This window comes from Mycteria americana, chromosome 6 (genome assembly GCF_035582795.1).
Source record: "Mycteria americana isolate JAX WOST 10 ecotype Jacksonville Zoo and Gardens chromosome 6, USCA_MyAme_1.0, whole genome shotgun sequence".
NCBI classification, from domain to species: Eukaryota; Metazoa; Chordata; class Aves; order Ciconiiformes; family Ciconiidae; genus Mycteria; species Mycteria americana.
This window is the reverse complement of record NC_134370.1, coordinates 35,025,081-35,050,415: the sequence shown is the minus strand read 5'-3', so window position 1 is coordinate 35,050,415 and position 25,335 is coordinate 35,025,081. Positions and strand designations below refer to the sequence as shown.

General features: G+C 36.2%; 1 protein-coding gene across 1 annotated transcript in view; it reads right to left on the bottom strand.

The window, feature by feature from the left end:
- CABCOCO1 (ciliary associated calcium binding coiled-coil 1) overlaps positions 1 to 25,335 on the bottom strand; it is a 92,108-nt gene that overhangs the window by 19,854 nt on the left and 46,919 nt on the right. The window contains exons 3-5 of the mRNA XM_075504135.1: positions 22,794 to 22,963; positions 19,499 to 19,643; positions 14,353 to 14,425 (exon numbers count right to left, since the gene is read on the bottom strand). Of these exons, the coding sequence (XP_075360250.1) occupies positions 14,353 to 14,425; positions 19,499 to 19,643; positions 22,794 to 22,963 (388 nt within the window). The remainder of the gene's footprint in view (positions 1 to 14,352; positions 14,426 to 19,498; positions 19,644 to 22,793; positions 22,964 to 25,335) is intronic.

Genomic DNA, 25,335 nt, shown 5'->3' with positions numbered 1-25,335 from the left:
TCTCATTTTTACAATAAGCAGGTGCTACTGAAGAGGTGGAAAGTCTCATGACAGGAGGACGTCAAGCTGGAGAAGGGTAGGAAAATGCTTCCTTGGACAGAATCTTCGTCCCTCCCATGGTCACTAAGTGTCTTGTATTGCAGCTTTTTATGTTAGTCAAGACCCGGCTTGCAGAAGGAGCCAAACTATATGAATTAGATTACTAGACATCCATAGCTTATGAGGCCTGATCCAGAGTAATGTTCAATGGGTGCAAACCTGGCAAGTTTATGTGGCATAAAAATACTCTTTTACACAGTGCTTGTGAGACACTTGCAAGTGCATGGCCAGCAAATGCTGGCTAGCATACTGAGGGATCCCAGAGGTCTAAGAGGCAGATTTTATGGGATGGAAACCTAACTTTCTTCACTCTGAAGCCACAGTAAAAAAGCTTACTTTTTCTGCAAATGTTGCCTGCGTATCTACATCTTCTCCTGCAACAATTCTGCATTTTCCTTCAGCCAGTGTACTGATCAGCAGCCCCTCCCAGTACATGAGGTGGAAAGCGAATGAAAAGATTAAAACAAGTTGGCAAATATACCTATATATACATATTTCATGTTAGCACAGTTATGCTTTAGAAATTATGGCAACAGCAATAGAATTCTGCTGCTATGATCATGGATAATCAAAGTGAGTGGAAAAAAAAGCCGGTGCTGAAATATTTTCAAAGGTATGAAAGTCTTTACTGTTGTGTAATTTAAATTTACTTGCCATTACTTGAAATTTCCTTTCATCTGTGTGATTAGAATTTAAATGCTCCCAAAGTATATTAACAAATATAATTCCTGTTATATTGCAGAAATACTGCAGCAACTTTCTCTCAATGTTGAAAACTAGGGTCCGTAATTTACTACAGAAAATACAAAGCAAAATTAGTTAAAATGTTTTGAATATGAAGTCTTATTTGGGAATGATCCACAAGATGAACTAATACAGCACTTTCTACTCTACTTATACATACACACATATCACAAAGCTATAGCAGTATTTTATACAACTGTAAATATGGGATATTTGCATTTTTGCAAGAATATTTTTGAATTTAATAGTTTTCAGTCTGAGGCCCAATTTTGCTAGCATTACCTACCATGGCAATGTAGCGTCTATTTTAGATACAATCCTAGTAGATTCCCTGAAATTACTTGGGGTACAGTGGATTGAGGATACGTGGATTGGATTGTAAATCCTAACTGCACATTCAAAATTTATACCTAACAGCAGTAAAAGAAACACAGACAATAAAAGCCTTCTCATGGGTTATCCCATGATGAATTTGTCCAAAAGTGTCCATCTCCACAATTTTTTTAATTTTCAAATTCAAGATGTTGTTGATGAGTAGAAATTACTGTTCCCTGAAGATAGAGTTCAGTAGAATATTAGCATCACATTGAAGTTCTTATGCAGCCCAAGTAAATTGGGTCTTAAACAGGGAACTGGTTGACAGAGTCAACCTGACCCCCAGGTAAAAATGAAGCTGCAATACCCCACTGCACCACTACTGTTTATTGTAGCATTGGGCAAGTTTAGTGTACTCTTAATGAGAACCTTTATTTATTCCCCCTGCCATACTCATCTTACTGGACTTAACACACAGTATCCTGTAAGTGGCACAAATCTATAAAAATGGCCTTTTATACAACTGAATTCCACAGAGCAGGGTTGAGTTTGTTAACAGTCGTGCTACCTTTTCTTTACTCTTCATCCATTCTTCCCCATTGATTTGGCAGAAAAGGAAAAGGGAAAATAAAAATAAAAAAATCAAATTCTATAGTTCTGTATAGGTTGGAGTTACTGATACCTATCTGATTAAGCAATTAATTTTGCTTCTAAAATTAGTAGTATATTAACAGCTAAGTGCTAAGGAAGAAAGCAGGTTGTCTTTTTAATTGTATTTATTCACTACGAAGTGGAACAAGAACAATTCATGTTATAGTCTGCAAAGTGGTAAATGTATTAAAATGGCAATCGAGCACTGAAAAAATTTAGTGTCTAATTCCCAATTTCCAGAGCAACCCACAGTCCCCTGTTTAATATAGCATGTCCTGTTGGCTGTTTCATGTACAGTCTTTAAACTTTCCTGTTTCCTAAATAAGCTCCCTTACCGTAGACTTCTACATTTTATTCTAATGCATATGGTTTGCTGCTTATTAGTTTGTGTAATGTTCCTGCTACTATGAAAGAAAAAAAAATCCACAAGACAAGTTCTCATTTTATCTTGCACTTGTCAAATATTAAGATTCTCCTAGTCTGTCAGACTTCTAAGCTTGTCTAATGTCTGTCATTTGTATCCAAAATTAATAAAGTCTATCCATGCTGTATGATTTTTCAGTTGCTCTGATTCTGATTATACACAATAATTTGTAATTTAAATTCACAAAAAATGTGCCAATGTAGCAATGTGTTTGCACTGTCAGTTTTAAAGGCCTGGTCTTTATGACTCTGATACCAAAGCCCTGTTCTTTCCGCTCATTACAAAGTTCCAGTAATGCTTGGACTGACCAATTACTTTTGGTAATTTGATTATGTACCCTCTTTCTTTTATTATTTACCCATTTAACTGAGGATTGATCAGAGCAAAGAGAGACAATTAAATACACTGCAATAAAACCAGCATGAATAACAAGAGTAGGAACTGAAGTCAAACCAGCAGTAGTTAGGAAACATGGAGATAAGACTGAAATGCTGTCTTTAACTTCTATTGTGTTTTGCTATGCCAGGGATGCAAAGAAAAGGATATTATTTTTACATTCAGTAATTCAGAGAGCTATATTTGCAAGCGCAGCAAGGAGGAAGGGACAAAAGATAAAATCTCTGTCGTGGCAAAATGAGTAACGTTTGGCTCCTTACTTTCATCTTGACAATTTCTTGATTTCTCAAACAAAATGTGATCATTAAACAGAAAAGAATGCTTCAGTACTGAGTTACATACCAGCATACATGCACCTATCAATAGATTCAAGGGGTCATTCTCAAAATGGACAGAAACGTAATGATGTTTTTAGAAACCCCACCTGAGGGCACCACAATGCACCACTGGTAGGACTTTAAAAAAAAAAGAAAAAAGTCAGCAACCTAGCCTCTAGCCCTCACTTTCTCTTAATCTAGGACTGCAGGGACAACAGTAATGCTAAAAATTGAAAATAGTCTCCTGCAACAAGCCTAAGTGAGGGTAAAACCCTTAAATACTTCATTTGAAATATGATCATTATAGGTAATTTAACATTTCTCCAAATGTAAATCTTCAACTACATCCTAACTCCTGAAGAATACAAAAAGCTGGAAAAGTATTTTCCTTAGAACAAAAGAAAATCATTAAGAATCCTGAATGTATAACAGACAGAGATGAAAATGATAAATGGTTGTCATGAATACAAAATGAATGCGAAGAAAAACTCTGAGAGAATGTTAGGCAGATATTCAAAGTAGAATAAGCTCTAAGGAACATCCCTATCACTCCTCCATTTTATTAAACAAGAGTAGTACACATATTGTCAATGGTTGCAACGTATTGCAAATCTATTCACAACACACAACATTCAGTGAATCTGAAGATATAGACCTGAATTCTAGCCTGTTTAGTGCTTGAAACTTGCCCACAGCCTTGATCAATCCAAAATTCAAGACTTCTCAAGCACGGGATGTTTTCACAACTCTGAGACCATATTTGGATGGCCTTGCTATAAATGAAGCACACAACATTCATCTTTATCACTTAGAATCTATGCCATTTCCTTAGACTGTATTCACAAGCCAAATTTGATATGCACAGTCAAAATAAACTAGAGAGCAACTGCACAGAAGATACTGTTCCTTGTGTAGCATTATTTGAATAGAACAGAGACAACAAAACTTTTACCCAGCACATGAATTCTAACACTAAGAAAATAGAGTAATACATGTATTAGCACGTAATTCATGCAAAATGTTCTGTGCTGTGAGAGCAGTAACAATATTTTCTGCAATATGTTTTTACAAGATTGTTGGATTCTTGTAGAACCAACCAAAAGATAAGAAGGACCACTCAACATAAAAAGCGGAGAGCGCAATGTTAATGTCTTTCAGCTGAAAAATGCATGTTTGTTTGGGTTTTATCTGGGACACAGCACCATCTGCAGTGTAACTCTGCAGAACCTAGGGGGGCTCTGGCATAGGCTTTGCAAACTGAGACAAAGACAAAATTTGAGGGTGAAATCAGCTGGGGGGACGGGGGGGGCAAATAAAGTTCATACAAATACTCACCACCTTAGCATCTTAAGGTCAGCCAAAGATTCTGCCCACTCTTACAAGTAAGAAAAAGTAAACATCAGGTATAAACAATTAAGTATTCCTCCTCAGCTGTTTTAAGTTGGTCAAGGGGAGACTCAAGATGACTTCACTACCAAATTTTCAACAGTGCAATGGGAAGCCAAACCATAAAATACTTCAGATAATTGTCTTAATCATGAAACACTCTAAAAGACTCCTGCTGCTGCCTTTTCAAGCCCACCCTGAGGAGATACAGTATAGTCTACCTATTCAATGTTGTTTTTCTGAGTGCAATAGCTGGAAATGCATAATGAAGTCTTAGCTTCTATAAGCAATGCAATGGATTTGAGGGAGACTCACAAAGCGCGAGGTTAGTTAAGGCTGATGAAAGTTACAGACAGGAACCTATTTCCCAAAATAGAAGAACAAGAGATAGTGAAGCTCAGCAGGCTGGAGCTGGTGGGAGCTGGCCATCAGCCCACACTGAAGAAGGGGATTGGGAAGGACAAAATTTCCCCCTCTGCTCTGTTGCTAGCATCCTGTAAATGACTCCTGCGTCAGGATCAAATGATGAAAGAAATAGTATAGGAACTTGGTCATGGCCCTTTTCTCTCCTATCTGCATAGCTGCACACGGGCTATCTCAGCTTATCCTCTTTAGATGCTCACTAGGTACGGGGAAAGGAGGACATGAAGAGCGCACTAAGCCCAAGTATATGGCTCTCCTTCCAGTACCATTTGGCAGCTTCTTCCCATATTTCTGGTCATAATATTGTTGCAGTGTATTCGGACTCTCATGAAAGAATCAAGCATTATGCTTTGGATAAAGTCCATCCCTTTGCCAAATGTTTTCCCCATTTAAGCCCTAATAAAAACATTTTGAATGATTACACTGAACCTAAATGGTGTCGAAGTCTTCCAAAAGTCTAGCAAGCTACAAAGAACAAATAATACAAACGTTGAAGAAAACAGTTGTTTTGTTAATATTCTATTTACACAGCTGGGATCTTAGGAATTTCATCCATCTGTATATTTAGTAAGCAAGGCAAATTAATGTGAAGAATTGCCATTTCCTAAGTGAAAAAAAACCCAGTAAAATTAAAAGAAGGCTCCCCCCCATCTGTCTTTCTCTGCTCCATTCCAGACAGACACGCACACCTCCCCCGTAGCCATGAACCACGAAGTAACTGGAGAGGATTCTTCACAGACAGATGTAATTTATAACAAAGACAGGAAAAGGCAACCCTAACTCAGAGCTTGCTGCCCTTCCTATAAAGTTCACCTCCTTACCAAGAAAAAGCAGAGAATAATTTGTTTGGTTTCTGTACTCAACTCCTTTTTCTTTTATTGTGAAAAGTTTCCATTGTCCTTTTATGTTTTGATTATTGAGTAAGTTTAAAGACTTGCCAAATAGCCCTAGATTGTTAACAGACCACCACTATTTAACTTTGAATGCTTTAACAAAATAAAGGCACAGTTCACATTAATATTCTATGCCCTCATTTTATTTATTATCTTTTCTTTGAAATTTAAACAATTTTCCTAGCTAAGGTTTATTAAATGTAAGCCTAAGTAGCAATATAAGTTACCTCACATACCAACCAGACATCCTATAAAACTCAGCTTTCTAATTAGTAACACTGCATTTTGCTGAGCTTAGCAAATTTATAGGAAATCAAAATAACATTTTATGAATTAAATATTCAAATACATCAGATTCAATGTTCAGTAAAAATACTTTATGTTGTATCTTATGACAAGTCATAAAATTCAAGGTGAAATTAGAAAATGTACAAACTTTCTGGTGCATTTTAAAAAGGGACTTTAAAGGATTGCAAAACTTCTCTGTTATTTAGACTTTGAATACATTCGTCCTCATAACACCAACTAAAAGGATAAAAATTTATAAAAATATATATTGATTATAAATCATCACAGTAAAGAAATGCCATGCTGTTTATTTATATGAATGAGGCCAACATGTTATTCATAGCATAAGGTCACAAGATATATGAATTTGATACATAAATATTCACCCATGGGGATACATTCCCATGAAATACAACATCACTTGTCCATTCCACAGATACTTTTATGAATACAATTTAATCTTCAAGATGATGAAAAGCTGCAGATAAAGGTATGGGGTACAAAAATAGCTGTCCACGGTAGTATAAGTTCATGGATCTCTGTCTGCCAATGAACAGAAATGATGGTGGAAATTTTGGAAATAGGGCAATTGCTCTGGCAAACCAGTCTCCAGTAAGTCACACCAGACCAGCAAGCACCGAAATGGTATCTGCTGGGAAAAAATAAAAAATAATAATAATAAAAAAGCAGCTAAATTTGAACCAGCAAAATACCGATGAAACACAGTACCTTCTTGAATAACTCCTTGATCCGTGCTACGTAACATGGAAGAGTTTAACACTGAAAATAGTATTGTTCTGCAGTGGACATAATGCATTGGGTTAATTCAAATAAAATGTGTCTTTTTTGTTTTTATTTTGGCAGATTCCTCACAAATGTTGTTCTTTGAACTACTTAAAAAATTAGGATGGAGTTTGCGCAAATTACTTTCTACCAACATGCCAGCAGCAGCTTACCTGGTTCCCACCAGCTTATGTACAAAGCTCTTTTGACATAGTTTGCCTCGTTGGCTGACCTAGCAACCTAGATTCCTGGCTCCCCAACAACATGCCTTATGGGCAGCTGAGGGCACATCGCAGACCCCGGAATCACGTGGACCTTGCTCCAGTAGAGCCAACTACACTGTATGACGCCAGGATGGAGCTTGGGTGTAGTAAGTGCTCTCTTCAAGAGCGCTGCTTTGGTATGAGGGATTTTAAATAGAGACATGTCAGAATAGCAATTCTGTTAAAAGTGTTTATTTTTTGTTTTAAACTGGAATTAAATCAAACTGCAAAAATCTCAGAATCTTCTGTGAAACAAAATTACTGAGCTTTGTTCAGCTCCAATTATTTTGTTTTATGCTGGTCAAGTAAAACAACAAGAAAACCCAAAGGGCATCAACAGAGTAAGCCATTCTGAAATACTAGAAAAGTAAAAGAAAATTCATATCCTAATAGTCTACCTTCAGGTACTTTGCTTAACCATTTTAAGATTTCCCCAAGTCAATACATTTCTACCAATCTCATTGTCTTCCATTAAAATTTACATATTGATTGATAAATATTTTTAAACATGTGCTATAGTCTTCTGATATAGCACTTAGTCATTTGGATCTTACAACATTCTGATGAATAGCAGAAACATGCTGTCATTAATATACTGTCTGTCCTTCCAGTCAAAGCCTACAATTCCTAGTTGACCTGCATTCCAGCAAACAAATAAGCCATTACTGCTGTTATCAGAACTATGTATGTTTACATACACACACATAGAGAAATCAAGCCACTTTCTAAATAAATAATTAAAAAACTCAGAGAGCACATCTGTATATATATTAATTCCTGCACAGTTCCAGAAATGTTTTACTGCCAACAATTCAAGTTTTTTTCCTCTCTCTCTTGTTTAACATCATACAGTCAAAAAATGTGATGCTTTGTCAACTGACATAAAAAGTTATGATAAGCTTCAAAATTTTTTTGCTCTAGTGTCTTTAGCTTTTCATCCTCCAGGGTGCCGAGCAATGTGACCCCAGTCACTTCTCAGTTTAACTCTGTGTATGTGAATAGGTCCATTGAAATAAAAGTTCCCAAATGCTTAAAAAGAGGCACTTGTTTAAATGCTGGCTGGGTCAGAACCATAGTGCTCAGCATACTGAAGGCATAGCCTTCAGTATGCAGCTTTTTTCCTGCCTGAATTTTTACTTTCATGACTTCACGCATGTTACTGAATTAAAAAGCAGGTTTGTTTTGTATTTGATGTTTCCTAAGAAAATAATTTAAAAAACATTTTGTCATTCTCTAAAGCAAAATTTGTAAAAGTAGTCAGCACCAGCTTACGAAGTCCACTAACTCTCTGGAGTTCTTGCTGGCTTTCAGGGCAGCACAGTTCAGCTACCAAAACTCAGGAATGTTAAAATTGCTGTAGAACTCCATCTGCATGTGACCTACATGGAAACATAACTGCTAAAGGTCAGTATATCATCTCCACTACTGGCAACTGAGTATACCAAAGATGATCTTTGAAAACAAAGGTGGTTTCTACTGTGCAAGATATGCTTAAAATATTTCAAGTAATACTGCATACAATTCCAACAGACTCCACTTTTCATTCAGACAAATCACAAGTCCTTCAAGATCTCTCTGGTTATAGCCATAGCAAGCTTCAAGATCAAAGGACTGAATATCAGTGATTTTTGTCACAAAACCCACTGGCTCTCCAGCCGCCTACTTCAGTAATCCGGTCCTGGGTACTACAAACTTCTATAACAGACATCAAAAATTTCCCCTCACATATCAAAAGACAAAGTACAAGTTTGCTAGTTTTAAACATTCATAATTGTAAAATAATGAACCTACTCCTGAAGCTGCAGTTTCGACCTTCATAGCAGTAAAGGCTTGAGGAACACGTTTTGAAGGAAAAAATAAATAAGGACATGGAAATTAAAGAAAAATGGGATATATCACAACATCAGTTTACCAAAGGTACACGATGCCAGACTAATTTCATAGTTTATTTAATAAGATAACTAATTTTCTAGACAAAAGAAATGTGAGAGACGTGATCAGTTCATGAGCAGCCAGGAATATCGTACAGATGGGACTGAATGAACTTGAAGACTATTCACTCTTGTATTCAATGACAAATTGTGAGGTGACATTGTAGGGACATAATTTTTTTAAAACCTCCTGTGCACTGGGAGTACCTCAGCTGGAAAATACAGTACTAAAGGAGAACCAGAATAGCAGACCTACGACAAGGCAGCCACATGATACAGGTATAAAATGTGATTCTAGGACCTATCATGTAGGCTATTCCCAGTAGAGAAAAAGAAAGCACTATTGATGTTGTACAAGGCCTTGCTTTTATCTCAGCAATAATATTATGTCAATTTGGTCACTTATGTTCAAACAAAACTGATTTAAAGTGGAACAATTATAGAAAAAGGCCAACCGGATGACTAGAGGCTGGTACGTATGTAAGAACGCATGTATCAAAAGCCTACTTAAAAGCAAAGATTAGAGAAGGCTGGCTTTTCTAGTTTAGCTAAATGAAGGCTGACAATAAGATTGCTGTCTCTTTATACACTAGAAAAATAAACACTGGGGATGGAACAAGAACTAAAGGTCAATACTGGCACAAATTGGCACAAGGACAAATGCACATAAGCTTGTCATGAATACACTTAGACTAGAAATTAGAAGTTTTATAACCATTACAGAAACCAGGCACCAGGGCAGCTTTCTAACTGGAAGAGCAAAGACAAAAAAGTTAACTTTTTAAGCCAGAGTTTGACAAGTTTCTGAAGAGGATTATATATATTTTTTCCTATGAGAAAGTAGCACTAGAGCTGACAATTGAAGAGGTCCTTTCCAGTCCTATGTCTTATTTCCTTCAAAGTAGTCTTGATGTCTTTGCCATGGTGATATTTACAAAACAAAGCTACAGAAAATCAGCTCAGTGGTTTTTAAGCATTACAAATATTGTTACAAATACAAACCTCCAAGCTTTGAAAAGCATGCACTCCATTAGCTGGGGAATGAATCTCTCTAGTGTGAACTGATACGCTTATGGAAATGTTCTGGTTTCATACATCTTTAAAATGCAGTTCTCAAGAAATCATTGAGCAAATTTGTTTAAACAATGATTGATTAACCAATCTAAATATGCAACACCTAATGAGGATTACATATCAAAGTCAAGTACCAGACTTCAGGTCTTTTGCCATCAGAAAAAAAGCTTTATTAGCTTTCAGATAGTATATTCTTCCTATCCACCCCCTTAAACTCAAATACAGAAAGGATTTTGTTCAAACTTTCACCAAAAAAAAACCCAAAAACCCCACAATTGGATAAAGACCAGACATAGTCCGAAAGCTTAATGTTTCAGCAAGTAAGGAGTACATGGAAAGAAGGCATTAATGGAAACTGTTTTGGAACTCTAAGTACAGAGGATGATATCTAGTGACTGCTATAATACTGAATCTGCACTGCCATTAAACTTAATCTTCGATATTTTTATTGCAACCTGACCCACTATGACATCTCTAAAGAAAATTACATTGTACACTACTATTTCAAGAAGTCAAACTTAGCTAGTCATCTGGGCCATAAAATAGCAGATTACTCCATCAGGCTGGCTAAAGCAACTAGGAATAAAACTAGATTTACCAACCACATTATTTTTATTAGGAAATGTTTCAAAGCAGACATAATCCCAAAAGACCTTAGCCTCATTCCATCCAAAAATACACAACAGAGAGCAGCAGAAACATGAACTGCAGTATAAGGTACAATTTGTAAATGTGAGAAAAAAAATACAAGATGTGCTGTAATATATCATCCCATCAAAGCAAAATAAATTAACTGAACATAGAAATAGAAAAGAATAAAAACTTCCACACAATTCATGTATTAACAATTTAAACCTTTGTTATAAGATCTGACATGTGTTAATAGGAATCGCTCCACTGAATCCCTGCACATCAAGATTTAGTCTGTACTCCTTTTGCTTTCTTTGAAATTGCAGGCTAATATAGGTGTACTAAATCACAGCTAGAGAGTAAAACCTCCAGAATGGGAAAAAGGAAAAAACAGTATCTTTAACAACAACATTCCTGAAGAACTCTGGTATGTTAGCGCTACATGCATTTTATTTTGGATCATAGCCACAGAACAGCTAAAGCACTGCTTCTCCTGTAATCATTTTAAATGTGGGGAACTGCTCATAATAGTAACAGAAAAAAAGCAACGAATTTACTTGGCAATCTTAACACTTCTAAGTAATTCCTTGTACCGTCATGTTTTCTAACAGGTATTCATGCATACATAATATATAGATCTTTGTAGATCTGGTATGAAGGAGAAGTAAGGGATTTGATAGCTGGAAAGGCAAGTTTTAAATTTTAAATACTGCCAAAGTAGGTTAGATGTATGATGTGTGTTTTATCATCTAACCAAGCATTCATGTCTTTCAGTTTTAACCTTTTTTTTTTTTTTCCTAGGCAATACGATCACCTCAGGCAGTTTGGTTTGAAGGCTTTAGCCAACATAAAAATATATTTAAATTAGCCAGGCATTTGTTACTTTTTTTTTAAGACTTAAATACTGTCTGTATTTTACAAAGGTGGTTCTATTATGCTAGCTGCATCAAACACAGAATATTAATCAGACTGTGAAGCTCCACTAATTACGTGCCACATTTAAGTTACTTAAATTCTGTTAAGTGGCATGGCCACAGATATTGTATGCATAATCTAACTGAGTTTTGAGTCATTTCCATTTTCTTGTCTGATTTTATTCTACACAGGAAATGACAGGGTCACTTGGAAATAACTGCAGTGAAAGATCAAAAAGGAAACCTGATTGAGAACACTGTATAATTGCCTGTGCTAGAGAAAAAATAAAATCCAATGAGTTTACAATCCATTGCTATAAGATTTCTCTGGAAAACACATACTGCGGTTTCTCTGAAAGGATATCCATCACAACACTAAGCACTGCTTTTATTTGTTGTAGCTGCATCTCTCAAAGAAGCAGGTCTTCTCATTTGGCTATTGGACTTTGATTCAGTAGGTAGTACTTTCGGCACACATGGAGCACAAATTTACTCACTGAGCTAAAGTAAGCCATTTCAGTCGAAGCAAATCATTTTAGTTGAAGCAAGTCATTTCACTGACTTGTCTCAAAGTCTTCATTTGCAAAAGGAGATAATACTGTAATTAAGGTCTTGGAACACCATGGTTCTTGTTATTTGGGCAAATCTGGCCATTACAATTTACAGTTCCCCTTTCCAAAAGAACAGACTTTTATCGCTGGAGCTAAAAGAAAACCTTTTAGACATTAGCAGCACTCAGCTTAGGGAAAGGATCACATCCAGCTGTGGCCTGTGGTGTGTCTACATGAACTTTTTTTTTTTTGGTAAGACATTGATCTACATAGCGAGACAGCAGTCAGCCTTTCAGCACAGATTTATTGTCTACTTTCGGCACGCAGATTTCCCGGTCGATCTCCTGCCCCGTTCTGTTCCCTGAGCAGATGCACTGCAGAGCACGCAACTCCAGGTGTGCTCTGCCATAGCCATACACACCAAACCACATCAGCCCCACTAACTTTTCAGGGTTTGAGCTGTTCATCTAAGGGACTGCAAGCATAGAAGGTAATGCTCTCCTATATCGATAAGCATTTCTAAATATAACAAAGTTGTAGCAAAACAACTTGAAGTCTATGTTGGGTTCACCTCTCATCACATTTTAACACATAAAGCAAGTGCAAATAATGCCATAAATTTGTATGTGTAGCTTCAATGCCTTAAACTGTTACTTATTGAAGAACAATGTACCACCCTATCAAAATAAACTCTACAGGAATATAAGTATTGATTTTCTTGGGCATTGCAGTGTGGTTGGACAAATTAAAGACTCTCTGCCATGGAACTCAGAATACAAAACAGATGGATTAAACTGAACTGGCGCATAGGTAAGAAATGGCCGTAAAAGCATTACGGCTGAAAATTGTCATGAAGGTTTTTGTGACAGTTATTATTGTAGATTGCACTTGTTCCTTTGATGGATCATCACCAAAGTAATCCACAGAAACACATTTCTGCCATTCCCTAGTGGAGGTGGTACCTTCAGCAGAGGTGGTACTCCCCAGCAGACAGTGCAAAGCAATCACTCTTCCGTGGCTGGGACAGTATACACTGATCTCAGCCATCCAGAAATGGGTTTTAAGAAGACATTTCTTTTAAGCTGGTCTACAACTGATAAAGTACATTACCCAAATTTACAGAAGAAATTACTTAGTCAAAGCCTCATTAAAAATAATTTTACCAATTAGAAAGTGCTAATCAGCCACTGATCTAATTAGTTAATATAAAACAACAACCCTAACACAGTAACACTGAAGTCCTGTTCTACTTGAGCAGGACTAATGACGGTTTTGTCACTGATTTCATCATAGCTGGAATTTTAACCCACCTTACAAATGATGAGAATAACTTCCAAATATTTGCATCCATGTCAAGAAAAGTCCTTCTTTTTTGTAATATGGCTGTTTAAAAGCAACACGGAAAGAAATTATCCCACATCATTTAGAGAGTCAAACCACCAGCTTAAAGTGTAAAGAAAATTTTCCAGTGCATTAATTCTAAATTCACTGTGTACTGATGAGCTAAAATATAAGTGCCATCAAAAAAATTGTACTACTGTGCCTCTCTGAGCAACCATTTGTCTCCTAATATAAATTATAAATGTAAATCCTTTTCAATATATTGTAACATATATCCTCAAAACACAGTCAGGCTAAAGGAAGGTTCATTTGATGAATTGAATCTGTCCATTTGATTAAAGGCCATATCCTGCATCAATGCATTTTCCTGTGTATTTTTTCCACATGTAAGTTAGAATACATGACAAAGTTTACAGTCAAGCCAATTCACTATTATTAACTGAATGCTTTCAAAACACTGAATTTCTAGCTAGCTTGTTTCTTTACAGTCAGTATAATTAACTGTTGGTGGCTATAGTAGAAACAGAACTCTGTACATACACATGCACACATAAATATCAGGACTGTGGTCAGACTAGGCTTGATACACAACCTTTTCTGATTTTGATTGATTTTAAAATAGAGTCAGACTCATGCATTGCTAACTCAAATTACATGCATCAACTTATAAATACGTATGCAAAAGCTTTCCTGATTTAACACAACTAACATCTTAACCAAGCAGTACATTTACACTTTTTTGAAATCCAAAATTAATTTTGAATATGAAGATCAAAACATCTAACCTGTATTCTTTAATCAGCCATTTTATGTTAGTAATGCAGTAATGTTGACATGAAGTTGCTTTGAGCAATATAAAACATATGCCACAGTGCATTCATTCATTAAATAACTCTGCATAATAAGTTCCATCTATATAAATGACTTACCTCATTACTTATCACAAGTTCTTCTCTAGGACTGTGGAAGAGGTACTCATATAGTTTATAGTGTTTAAATAAGCTGGAAAACAAGAGAATATAGTACTACTACAGCTGTAAATCTTTGGAAAGGTAACAATATTAAAAATTCTGTTAAACTAAGAGTTACTCTCCAGCATGGTAATACTCCAAATTTTAAAAAGAAAAGGTTGTTTAAGTTCAGGTACAATATACAGAATATTTAATTTACAGGATTTACTATCAGATGGCTGTAGAAAATACAGTATACTTTAAAATACATCCACTTTGTCCTTATGAAATTGAACTCTGAGAAGACAAAGTTCTACTCTGAAAAAAGTAATTCCTGAAACATGTATCAGCAGGATACTTATGCCTTTAATATCAGCAATAGTGGACAAAGCCAAATCAACTTTCAGATTCTGGGATGGGCTGCCAGTCCAGGGAGCAAGTTTGATCTTGGAACACCAAAACAATAAAGGACGGAAGCATTTATTCTCTCAAGGTCATGTTTCAAAATCAGCATAGTATTTCCTCAAAGAAAAACTAAAAAAACCTAGATTGACACACTGGAGTTTTGTGTACTACAACAAAAGTAACTTTAAGCAGACTTTCTCAATGACCTAAAATATTTATCTTCCTTAAAACATATATGGCTTCCCTTTTCACATGTTTTAAATAATTTTCCTTGTTCCCTTTCCTAATGATCAATGATATGGCATTTGTTTAATCAAAGCTTTGGTTTGTCACACTCCATCTGTTATAATTACTTGTTCTCTTAAAATCATGATACAGAACTTCTGGCTTCTGTCATGTCATTTTGACATATGATTTAAAACACAGCTCTGTGATTTCATAGCAAGTCCAGGTTGAAGAATGATTCCAAGAGTTTATCACACTTCTGCCTGATGTACCCACAAAAGATACAGCAATATTTGCAGGGAACATCTGTAATTGGTTCCTGTGCTTTCCAGCTAAGAACAGGACACAGGTTCTTTTCTTGAGAGCCATCAACTGGGATGGCAAAGCCTCTTTGCTTGGCACTTACTTGCAAGGCCACATCTGGAATACTGAGGCCTGCTGTGAGGAGGTCTTTGGACTAGATGGCCTCCAGAAGTCCCTTCCAACCTGAGTTTTTCTATGGGTCTATGAAAGTACCTACTACACCCAACATACGCAATTATCTAGCTAATGCTAAAGATGCTGCTACTAGCTGCAGAATATCATGCAAATGCTATGAAAACTTGTTTACAATACCAGTGCCTGGCCACACAACCCAGCACAGGCTGTTCTTTCAGACGTGGCACTGCCCGAGGCTCTTGGAGAGCCAGCCCCATGGGTGCCACCCTGTCTGACCACCCCACGGCGCTGAGGTTTTTCTCCCACCCGGCAGCCTCGCACCCTGGCATGGCCGGCTGAAGGGCTCGACCAGCCAGCTGCGTGCAAAGTGAGATGGTGCTGCGTGGAGACGTGGGTGTCTGAAATACAATCCTGGCTCTGGGAGGTAACGGGGAAGCCAGCTGTGGGAGTCAATGCTCAGTACGCACTATTTTATCCAACTGCCCTTCCTGGAATCACCACCAGTACTTACACACTGCCACAGGCCACTGCCACAATACCAGAGGTTCCATGAAATACTGCAGACCAGGGACGATTTGCTGTAATTTAAGCAGTGCTAAAGTGCCGACTAATGTACAGCAGGGGTTCTTCCAGCCCATGAAAGCAGCTCAGAATTAGGAGACTAAAATGGCGGCACAGCCTGCCTCTCTTACACGACAACAGTACAACTTCCAGCAGTTAGACAAATGCATCTGTGAAACTTTCCAATACATTTTTACCCAAATGGGTGCAGACATTTTTGCGCATATGTACTGATGCATTTCCTAATTTGGTGAGAAGTATTATGGCAGCCTCATCGAACATTTGATTCTTTAAGTGCCATATAAAAGTTTTATTCTACAGTTACATTTAATTCAGTCACTCAATTACCATTCGTTAAAAACCAAATTTGTTTACCAACTTGCATAAGAAATTTGGCTACCATAAACTACAAGTTCCCTTCCCCAAACCCAAAGCACACAGGCATTAATTACATTGTTACAATATCTGCCATATCATTTGCAGTACATTTTTATTGCAGTACTTCACCAAAGAATTCCTGCCATGTTTCAGTGGAGATATAGGAATTATGTTTAAGCAGACTTCAGGACTTAACCTGGAAATGACTCACACCAATTTATGAAATATACAAGTCCCCTCACATACACACCTATTATTTGGTAAAATTCCAACAGGGATTATTTGAAAAAGACAAAAAATATTTTATGAACATCACAGACACACAAGAAAGAAGATATATATCTTTCAAACTGCATTGGGAGAACTTAACATTTCAAACTTTTTTTCTTTTATTTATTCCAGTGCCTTGGAAAGGAGCCAGATTTACAGCACCTGAAAATCAGCTCTTCCCCTTTCCCTCTAAATGTATTATGAAATTCTTTATGAAAATTCTTTATGGACTATGTTACAGGTACAGATAATTTATAATATTCCCCAAAATAGAAGTCATTACTTTTGGCATTTCTGAATTTTATTTATTTATATATTTTTAAACAGAACTGTGTTCAACCTGGCACCCTTAATCCTATATCAAGGAAAGAATTCCTTCATTTAATGCTCTTTATATTAAATCACATAAATTCTACATCAGTATTTATTTTGAAAAAACAGTGCAGTTTTCTTTCTTCTATCAGGCATTATATAAAATGCTTTTTTGTTTGTATCCGTTGTGAACAATTAAAAAATTCCATACCAACGTTTTTAGCAATTACACAAAAATAATTTTACTCATGCAAGTAAGATTGTTAAGAACAGACCCTCTTATGATGTCATATGAGAATCTGAAGGGGATTAACAATGACATATTTCCCTAGCTCCACTGCCTCCTGAAAGACAATGTCAAGAGCTATGTTGATGTGTGTTTGCCCAAGGAGACAAGATAAAAAGATGATAACTGTCACCTTCCACCAAACCTGAAGGTGTCATTATAGTTGCTGCACAGTTTGTGCCAATGTGGTTAAGCATTTGTCCCCATTTCCATTATAAATCCCATGGGTTTATAGCTCATCTGTAAAAATGTGATCTGAACTAAAATATGTCATACTATCTTGAGTAGAAAAAAAAAGCTATAGGTCTATCATTTAAAATTAAACAAAAAAAGTGAAGAACAAGAAAAAATGCTGAAGTAATACATTAATTTGAATTGCAATAAAACTCAGTCAACCTATTTCTGAGTTCATAAAGTTCAAAATACACCCACATAAGTGTGCTGATTCACTTCTTATTTAGAAAAAAAAATTCAAATGACTGAAATAACGGATTGTATAAACTGGAAACATATGACACATTTCAGTGTATGCGTATATAACCATGACATTGCAACAGCACATACTTATAATAAACTGAGTAGTTTGAACGCACAACCACATATGTGGTGGCCAAAATACCATTCTGCTACAAAAGTCCTGTGGCTTGATTGTATTCCTGCGCAGTTAATACTTCAGTGATATAGGATGGAGCACCTAATCTCTTGGATGAAATTCTTGCGACTGTGAAGGAATTACTTCATGGACAAGATATCTTTCAATGGATAATTTACACAAGAGCTATAGACACGCTATTTGGAAAGAACATTTGTTCCAAATAAATATACAAAAGGCACAGACAGGAAGGGAGAAGTAAAAGAAGTTGAGTGAGACATCTTAAATGCCAAGTTTCCTTTTAGTTGAGGGCTAGTACTTGGCAGGACACTGGTTTGCCTTGACTACAGAAATTTGAGATTTAAAGAGATGTTCTTATTTCATATGGGAAGAACCTGAAGTTTTTCATATTTTCCACAAAAAAGAAACAAAAGAAAAAAAGTGAGAAAGTGACAAACTTTATAGCCCACTTGTAAGAGAAATCACCTGTGATGGGTTTAAATCCCCAGTCTGAATCTGAGTACCCTAAACTAAAAGGCTACCAGCCGTCCCAGTATTTTTGACTGTCTTCAAGAGGAAATACTTTTCTGCATCCAAGAAAAAGCTCTAAAAAAACCTCTTTGATGTATTAAACTTTTCCTAGCAAAAGAACAGTCAGAAAATTCCCAACAATTCTATGTACAGATCAGTCATGACCTTACTTTTTATGCCCATCTGCCACAAAATGTCTCCCTCTAACCACCATTCAGGTGGTTAGGTACAGATGGGTGTACAGATAGGTGAAAGGTACAGATGTAGTACAGTGTATGAGCATATATTACAGTAGTGCCTTCTCCATTTTCCATCTCCTTGCCCCTGACATTCATGGGGGATACAACAGCTTGAGAACCATTCTGTCCATCATGTACTAGAAACAGTGGTATATGAGTATAGCCACTGTCCTAACTATGGTGTTTCAGTGGAGAAATGTCTGTATACCTTACTGTATAGTTAAGACTTTACATGGAGAGGTATGATTGGCTGCTATCAGACCCTTAATTTTTTTCTCAGATAAATAATTGAATTACTGCTGTTTGCATCTCTTTCTGTGTCTCTGTTTAAAAGCAGAGACCTGTCATGAAACCTTTTCATGTAGATACTGAACTTTTGCTAATGTTGAAATGCAGCATTTTTGTGACTCATCTATGACTGTAGCCTTAATTCTGTAAAGTACATAACTTTAAACCACTTGAGAAGTCCACTACAGCTGTCAAGGCCAGACAAATACTTAAAGTTATAGACAAGAACTAGGATTTTGTTCAGCTGGAATCTAAAAGTAGAATGTTTTAACAGCAAACCAAGAACATTCTCTATACGCTATTCTCCCGTTTCCCTTTATCACCCAAAACAAAACCCAGAAGGAAGCTTTTCAGCACAATCTTACATTTTGATAAACTTCCAGTCTAAATTTCTTTCCTGGGCTTTGACGTCTGAGGCCAGATCTTTACTGCCACTTGCATATTCTCTCTTCTTCCTAATGTTTTAAAGTTTGATGTCTGCAGTATGTTGGCACAGTATGAACATATTCAATTAAATAATTTTAACTTATTTTATCAGCCCATTTCCCACCACATTAAATTATTCAAATAAGAAATAACAGATCCTGTAAAAATAAATACCTGATATTCAAGTAATCAATGATTGCTTTGGCTTGCTCAATGCTGAAGAAATTCAAGTCACCGCTTCTTTCTGAATCAGTTTGTCCTATTCCAGCCATTGCTTTTCCAAGTTCTTTTAAATTATCTCCTAAGGTCATATGTTTGTCTGCAAAGTAATCCCAAAGTACAAAAACTAAGTATAAACATGACAGGGTTTTTTCGGCCCATTTTAACTATAAGACTTCTTGAAGTTTAAGAATTTGCATTATGAGCCATGTAGAAACTTGAAAAGCAGCAGCAGTCAAACATTTTTGTCTGTTGCCATTATTCTTATCAATAAAATGTCCATTAAAATTCCATAACAAAAGCACTGATCCACTTTCATAATATAAGGATCACAATAATGGGTGTTTAAAATGCTACAGCTTGGCCTCTTACTTATGCAGCGATAACCACAGGCAGAATAGTATGTAAATTCGAGATGCATAGTATGTTTATCTTTAAAATAAATTTACTACTGTTTATGTATTGTAGAAGATTGTTCTTCTGACCATGCCCCTTGCAATATAAACCAGTAATACAGGAACAGATGTTAAAAAGGGTAACGAATTTTAAGTGCTTACAGTCATGATTGATTAAATATGAATATGCATAATACTCTGCATGTATCATCAAACTTGGAGACATTTTTGCACCACCACCACCCCAAAAAATAGATAATTACTTTACATTTTTACCCTGGAAATCAAAACCAAATGCCAAAACAGCTTTGAATTAAAATTTAAATTATTTTTGTTAACTGACTTGACAAAGAGGAAGATCTGAAATATATCAGTGTTTGCTGAACCTTTAAAAAGAAAGGATTCATCTTTCTGATTTGCGTACAGTGTGTGCCATCACTAGAACCATGGTGGAGTTTAAAAAAAAAAGTTTCGAACACAATTTACTTGTTCTTTTTAAGCCTAAAAAATCTAGAGTAGAAAATGGGGAAATATCCACCACTGGTGAAATAGATTTATTTTCCTTATTGTTTTAATTCTCTACTGATCTGCTCCTTGGTTCTTTGTTCAGAAAACAAATGAAAAAACTTACAAGATTCTGGTCTTTATAGTTTTGCCCTTTAGTGGTACAGCAATCAAAACCCTGAAAATTTCACCTCAGTTTTCAGTAACAGAGGCAGCACAATATAAATAACCGTAATGGAAGAAACAAGGAAGAAATACAGAGAATGTGGAGGAAATAGAATGGAATAGAATAGAAGCCATGGGAAATGAGAAAGAGCAATAGTAGGTAAGTGAAGACACATAACAAGATCATGAGAAGTCACAACACCCAGGCCCAGGTCTGTCGCCAGCTGGTCCAAATTTTCTCTTTCCTCTGCACAACTGATTTTCAGGCCCAACTACCTCTCTCAGGAAGGCTCTCACAGTATTTCTGTGAGGTAACGAGCACTTTACCCTCAATGTATAGAAAATGAACCAAATCACATAAGTAATTCATCCTGGCTCCAAATCAACCAAAGCCTCCAGTTTCCAAACCTCAGTTTTCCTCTCTCCTTTACCAGCCTTAAATGAGTTTCCACTACCCTCCTTCTCTAAATCCATTCTTCCTGCTCCATGCTATTCTTGCTATTATGGTCAAATCAGTTTAATTCTCCAGGCCACTTGGGTCCAGTGTAGCAAAGGGAAAGGAAATGGTCATTAATATAGACGACATTTTGCTCTTAGTTGAAATGTTTGGTCTTGGAACTTGCACCAGCTGAGAACAGTAATTACAAGGAAATTCATCTCAGCCCTGGGCTACAGCATACTTTATAAGATGGATTATTCGGGGAACTTAGCTGTGAAAAAAATATAAGAAGTCTCCTGTAAGTATTTACAAACTGCATTTTCTTTCCCTAAAAGCCATGTATCTTAGCCAAATCTGAATGGCTCTTCACAGGACAGTGAAAAGCAAATTCACAACACTTACTTGCCAAAACTTATGCCTTTACTTCAAAACATAGGGGTATTAGAGCTGTTAAAAAAAAAAGGGGGGAGGAGGGCACAAAATAATACATTTTTTTTTCCACAGCCTCTGTCTGCAAACCCATTGAACTGTTTTAGTTGTAATTTTATACATAAAAATTAATCAGAGGCAGACACGGCCATGGAAAATTTCAGTTTAAAGAGTTAAAGTTTGGCAAAGCTTTATGCAACTAAGATCACATTCCTGAAAAACGTCAGTCAGCTTTAATAATCGGTTGTGCTACCAGCCTGTCTAGTACACATGCATTACATACAGTCTCATAAAACTAATTTCTGACATGCTTCCATTCTTCTCCATTGTTATATTAATATAGTTAGCATATGTTAAGATACTTTCTCATTGGAGACAGGAAGGACAACTGGAATTCAAATGATCATAAAGCACGTACATATTCTGTCAAAATTCCAAGTCAGAAAGGCCCTTGAATTAAATTACAATGAAAGAGTATAACAACTATTATGAGCTTGATTTTAAATATTCATCTTCTCTTTGAATGGAACCACTGAGTCCTTTCGCTCTTCCTCTGGGATGGACTTTTCTCAACTTAATCACCTTCAAAGTGAATGTTAAGTAAGCATTGTGATCTCTGAAAAATGGGTTTTAGAGGATGCTGCTACCATTTTTTCTGGCTATTTTGTTCCCACTAGACCCAAGCTACATGCTTTGCTGCAAATTTCCTTGTAGCCACAGGAGCTACAGTCCTTTCATTGTCATTTTTCATCTTCGGCAGTGATGCCAGTTTACTTCCCTCACCAGTCTTTAGTTAACTGATATATTTTGTGCCAGAAGTGCAGCATTTGCCATATAGAAAGCTGCCTGAGATTTGACCTCCAAGGATAAGATAAATGTAATTCACCTGCTGTAATGCTACAGGATGTACTGAATATCTCAAACAGCAGAGAAATGTACCCAAGGCTACACTGAGTCAGTCACTGAGACAGCTGGAATTGGAATTTAGGAGCTCCTTGCTCTCACTCTACTGTAATTATTATTTATTTTACCATAGCAAAGACGAGGTCTCTTCAGGACCTGGCTCTTTTGTACCACATACTGTACAAACAAAGAATGAGGCATATTTTGCTAAAAAGACTACAGTCCTCTCTCATGAAAGTTTAATGTCTGCCAATAAGAATTATTTTCAGGTACAAGGTATAACATGCCAAAATTTAAGAGGAAAATAAATCATTTTACAATCACTTGTAATTAAATATCACTTTATTATAACGACTGGAAAACATTCTTGCCTTCCACTTCAGATATTTATTTTACAATTTTTAATTATACTTACCACTGAGGTTCTCCAACAGGAAATTTAATAGATCCATGAATCCTGAGAGCTGTATAAGATTGAAGTTCATTTCTTTAGCCCACCAAAATCCCGCAGTATAATAATCTAGCAAAATAGCTTCTTTCAAAGAGGTCTTTAATTGTTTAAAATTCAGAAATTCTTCCAGCTTTCTAGAAGAAATTGCAGAGTAAAATAATTAAATATCAACTGAAAAAAGTAAACAAACACCTACAGGTTTCAACAGACACTAAATGTTAAGATATGATTAATGAAATAACAAAAATAAGAGTATTACAAAAACCAAAGAGAAATACACTGAAAATCCCACAGAAAAATCAGTATTTGTTCAGGAAGGGGTTTGTAGGATGAAATGGAACAATTAGTCTCCACTTTCTACTGCCACCTCTTTCACTCTGATTGAGATAGTTTTACAGTTCTAAAAAGATCTTGCTTCCCTTTCAAGCTTATTTTTCATGTAGCCTCTGAAGAAAAATTACATTTGAAAATTCATGTAAATAATATACTATAAAATTATTGAAAGTACCTAAAATATTTAGGAGTTTAAATTCCACTTTCATAATGGTTAAGACATTTAAGAAGAGCCTCATCCCATTTTACTGGCACACTGTGGAATTTTTTCCACTTACTTTAACTTGAAAAAGTAATGAAAAAATACACTCCCTTGTAGGAGACCATGCCCATTGCTGACACATTTATGTCTACTCTATCCAAACATAGAATTAGCTATGTCTTTTATAATAATTGTGCACATTTTTCCACATGAAGAGAGGGGATCAGGGCTAGGACTTCAGTTTGCAGTTCTTCCAGTATAACTTCAGCCACATCTCAGGTAGTTAAGTTTTACATTAAAGCAATCCTTGGCTTCTTAACTATACCTGACGATACAGATGCCAGTTGTGATCGCAGTTTCTAGTCCCCTGTAAAAGAGCAAAGTCTTTCCCCCGGCTTCTCCTTCTTTCTGAGAAGGGCATTAATCTCAGACCTACTGATAGGCAACCATTAGTTTTTCAGGGTTTTCACCAAGCCAGTAGAGATAAACTCATCTTATTTGACAGTGTCTCTTTTTAATTAAAGCCCCAATAGTTAATAAAGTAAAGCAGATAATCCAATCAGTTTTGTTTAAAACATGTATTCCTTTGTTCTGCATGACAAATTTGTAAGGCTGTACACATGCAAGTCGGTTAAAAACACTTAACTGTGTACTGAAATAGAAGTGGAACGTGGCCAGCTGAGCTTTCCAAGGTTTGAAACAGTCCATATCCTCTCTTTCTGAAGCTTCTGCCAACTCTGTGTTTTCATAATCAGAGCTTCTCAGGGATTTAGATTTTCTCTGATGCTGCTAACAATGCCAGTACTCATCTTTTCAATATTCTGTAAGGCATGTCACTGACAACAGTATCTATAAACGATTAGGAAATGATGCGGCATTTAGATTTCCTAGTTACCCTGATTGCTACTTCTTCCTTCACGGAAGGTGCTCAAGTCCTACGGAGATGGACAGCAGTATAAAACTCCATGATAGATGGGAACACAGCACATCAAAATTCTCATACTGAATCAGATCTATTCTGATTTTCTAACCTTAGCTGTGGCCTTCAAACTGCTCTTGTGTATAGACATGATGCACTGTGGTAAATTAACAAAATTTCAATGCTGCTGCTAAACTGCTTAGAGTGCATAAAATACCCTGTAACTATCCTCTTTTCAGTCAGATGCAGTATATACTTTACGTTCCACTTGTACATTCTATATATATAAATACATGTGTGATCAGCTGAGACTAAGAAATGTCTGATCTTTCAATGCTTTTCTTTTTCATCTTAATGAGAAAGTTTCACCATAAATTGCGTCTTTAAGCACATTTTAGTCTCCAGTGAGTTGTACGCTTCAGCCTCCTCTAAAATAAGAGGCCTACTGTGCAAGAGAAAACACTAAATGAAAGAATTTTTTTTATTATTATTTGATGGGAACAAATTTTCTTTCCAGTTTTCTTAAAAAAAAACCCAGAAAGAACTTTTTTTTTTCCCCCCTCAGACCAGTGACAAATAGGAGGAACAGAATATATTTCAGGAGTAATATTTGAATCTCTATTAAATGGTTTATCTATTCAGAGGGACAAGATTGGATTTCTTATCCCCCCACCCCCCCCCACAAACACACGAGTCCAGTCCTTTGGCTTTCAATTCACTGAGAATTTGCTAGGGGACACAAGTGCTCCTTAAATAATTCGGGCAATTCTGAAAAATCCTGTCCTTAAAATATAAGTCTAGAGTCTCAGGCTGAACTCCTGGCCTCCTAAATTTAGCTGCTATTAAGCACTAATAACAAGGGAGAGTGTTGCTACAGGAAAGACAAGATGGGCTTACATCAGAAGTCTTTAGCTGCCTCCTATTTCCCCAGTGCACCATAATGGCTACCTACTAATACCTTCTTAAGCTTTCCATCCCTTTCTGAACTTTTAAAACCTTTCTGATTTTTCAATAACTCATGTTACAGTACAGAATCTTAAATGTTTTAGCAA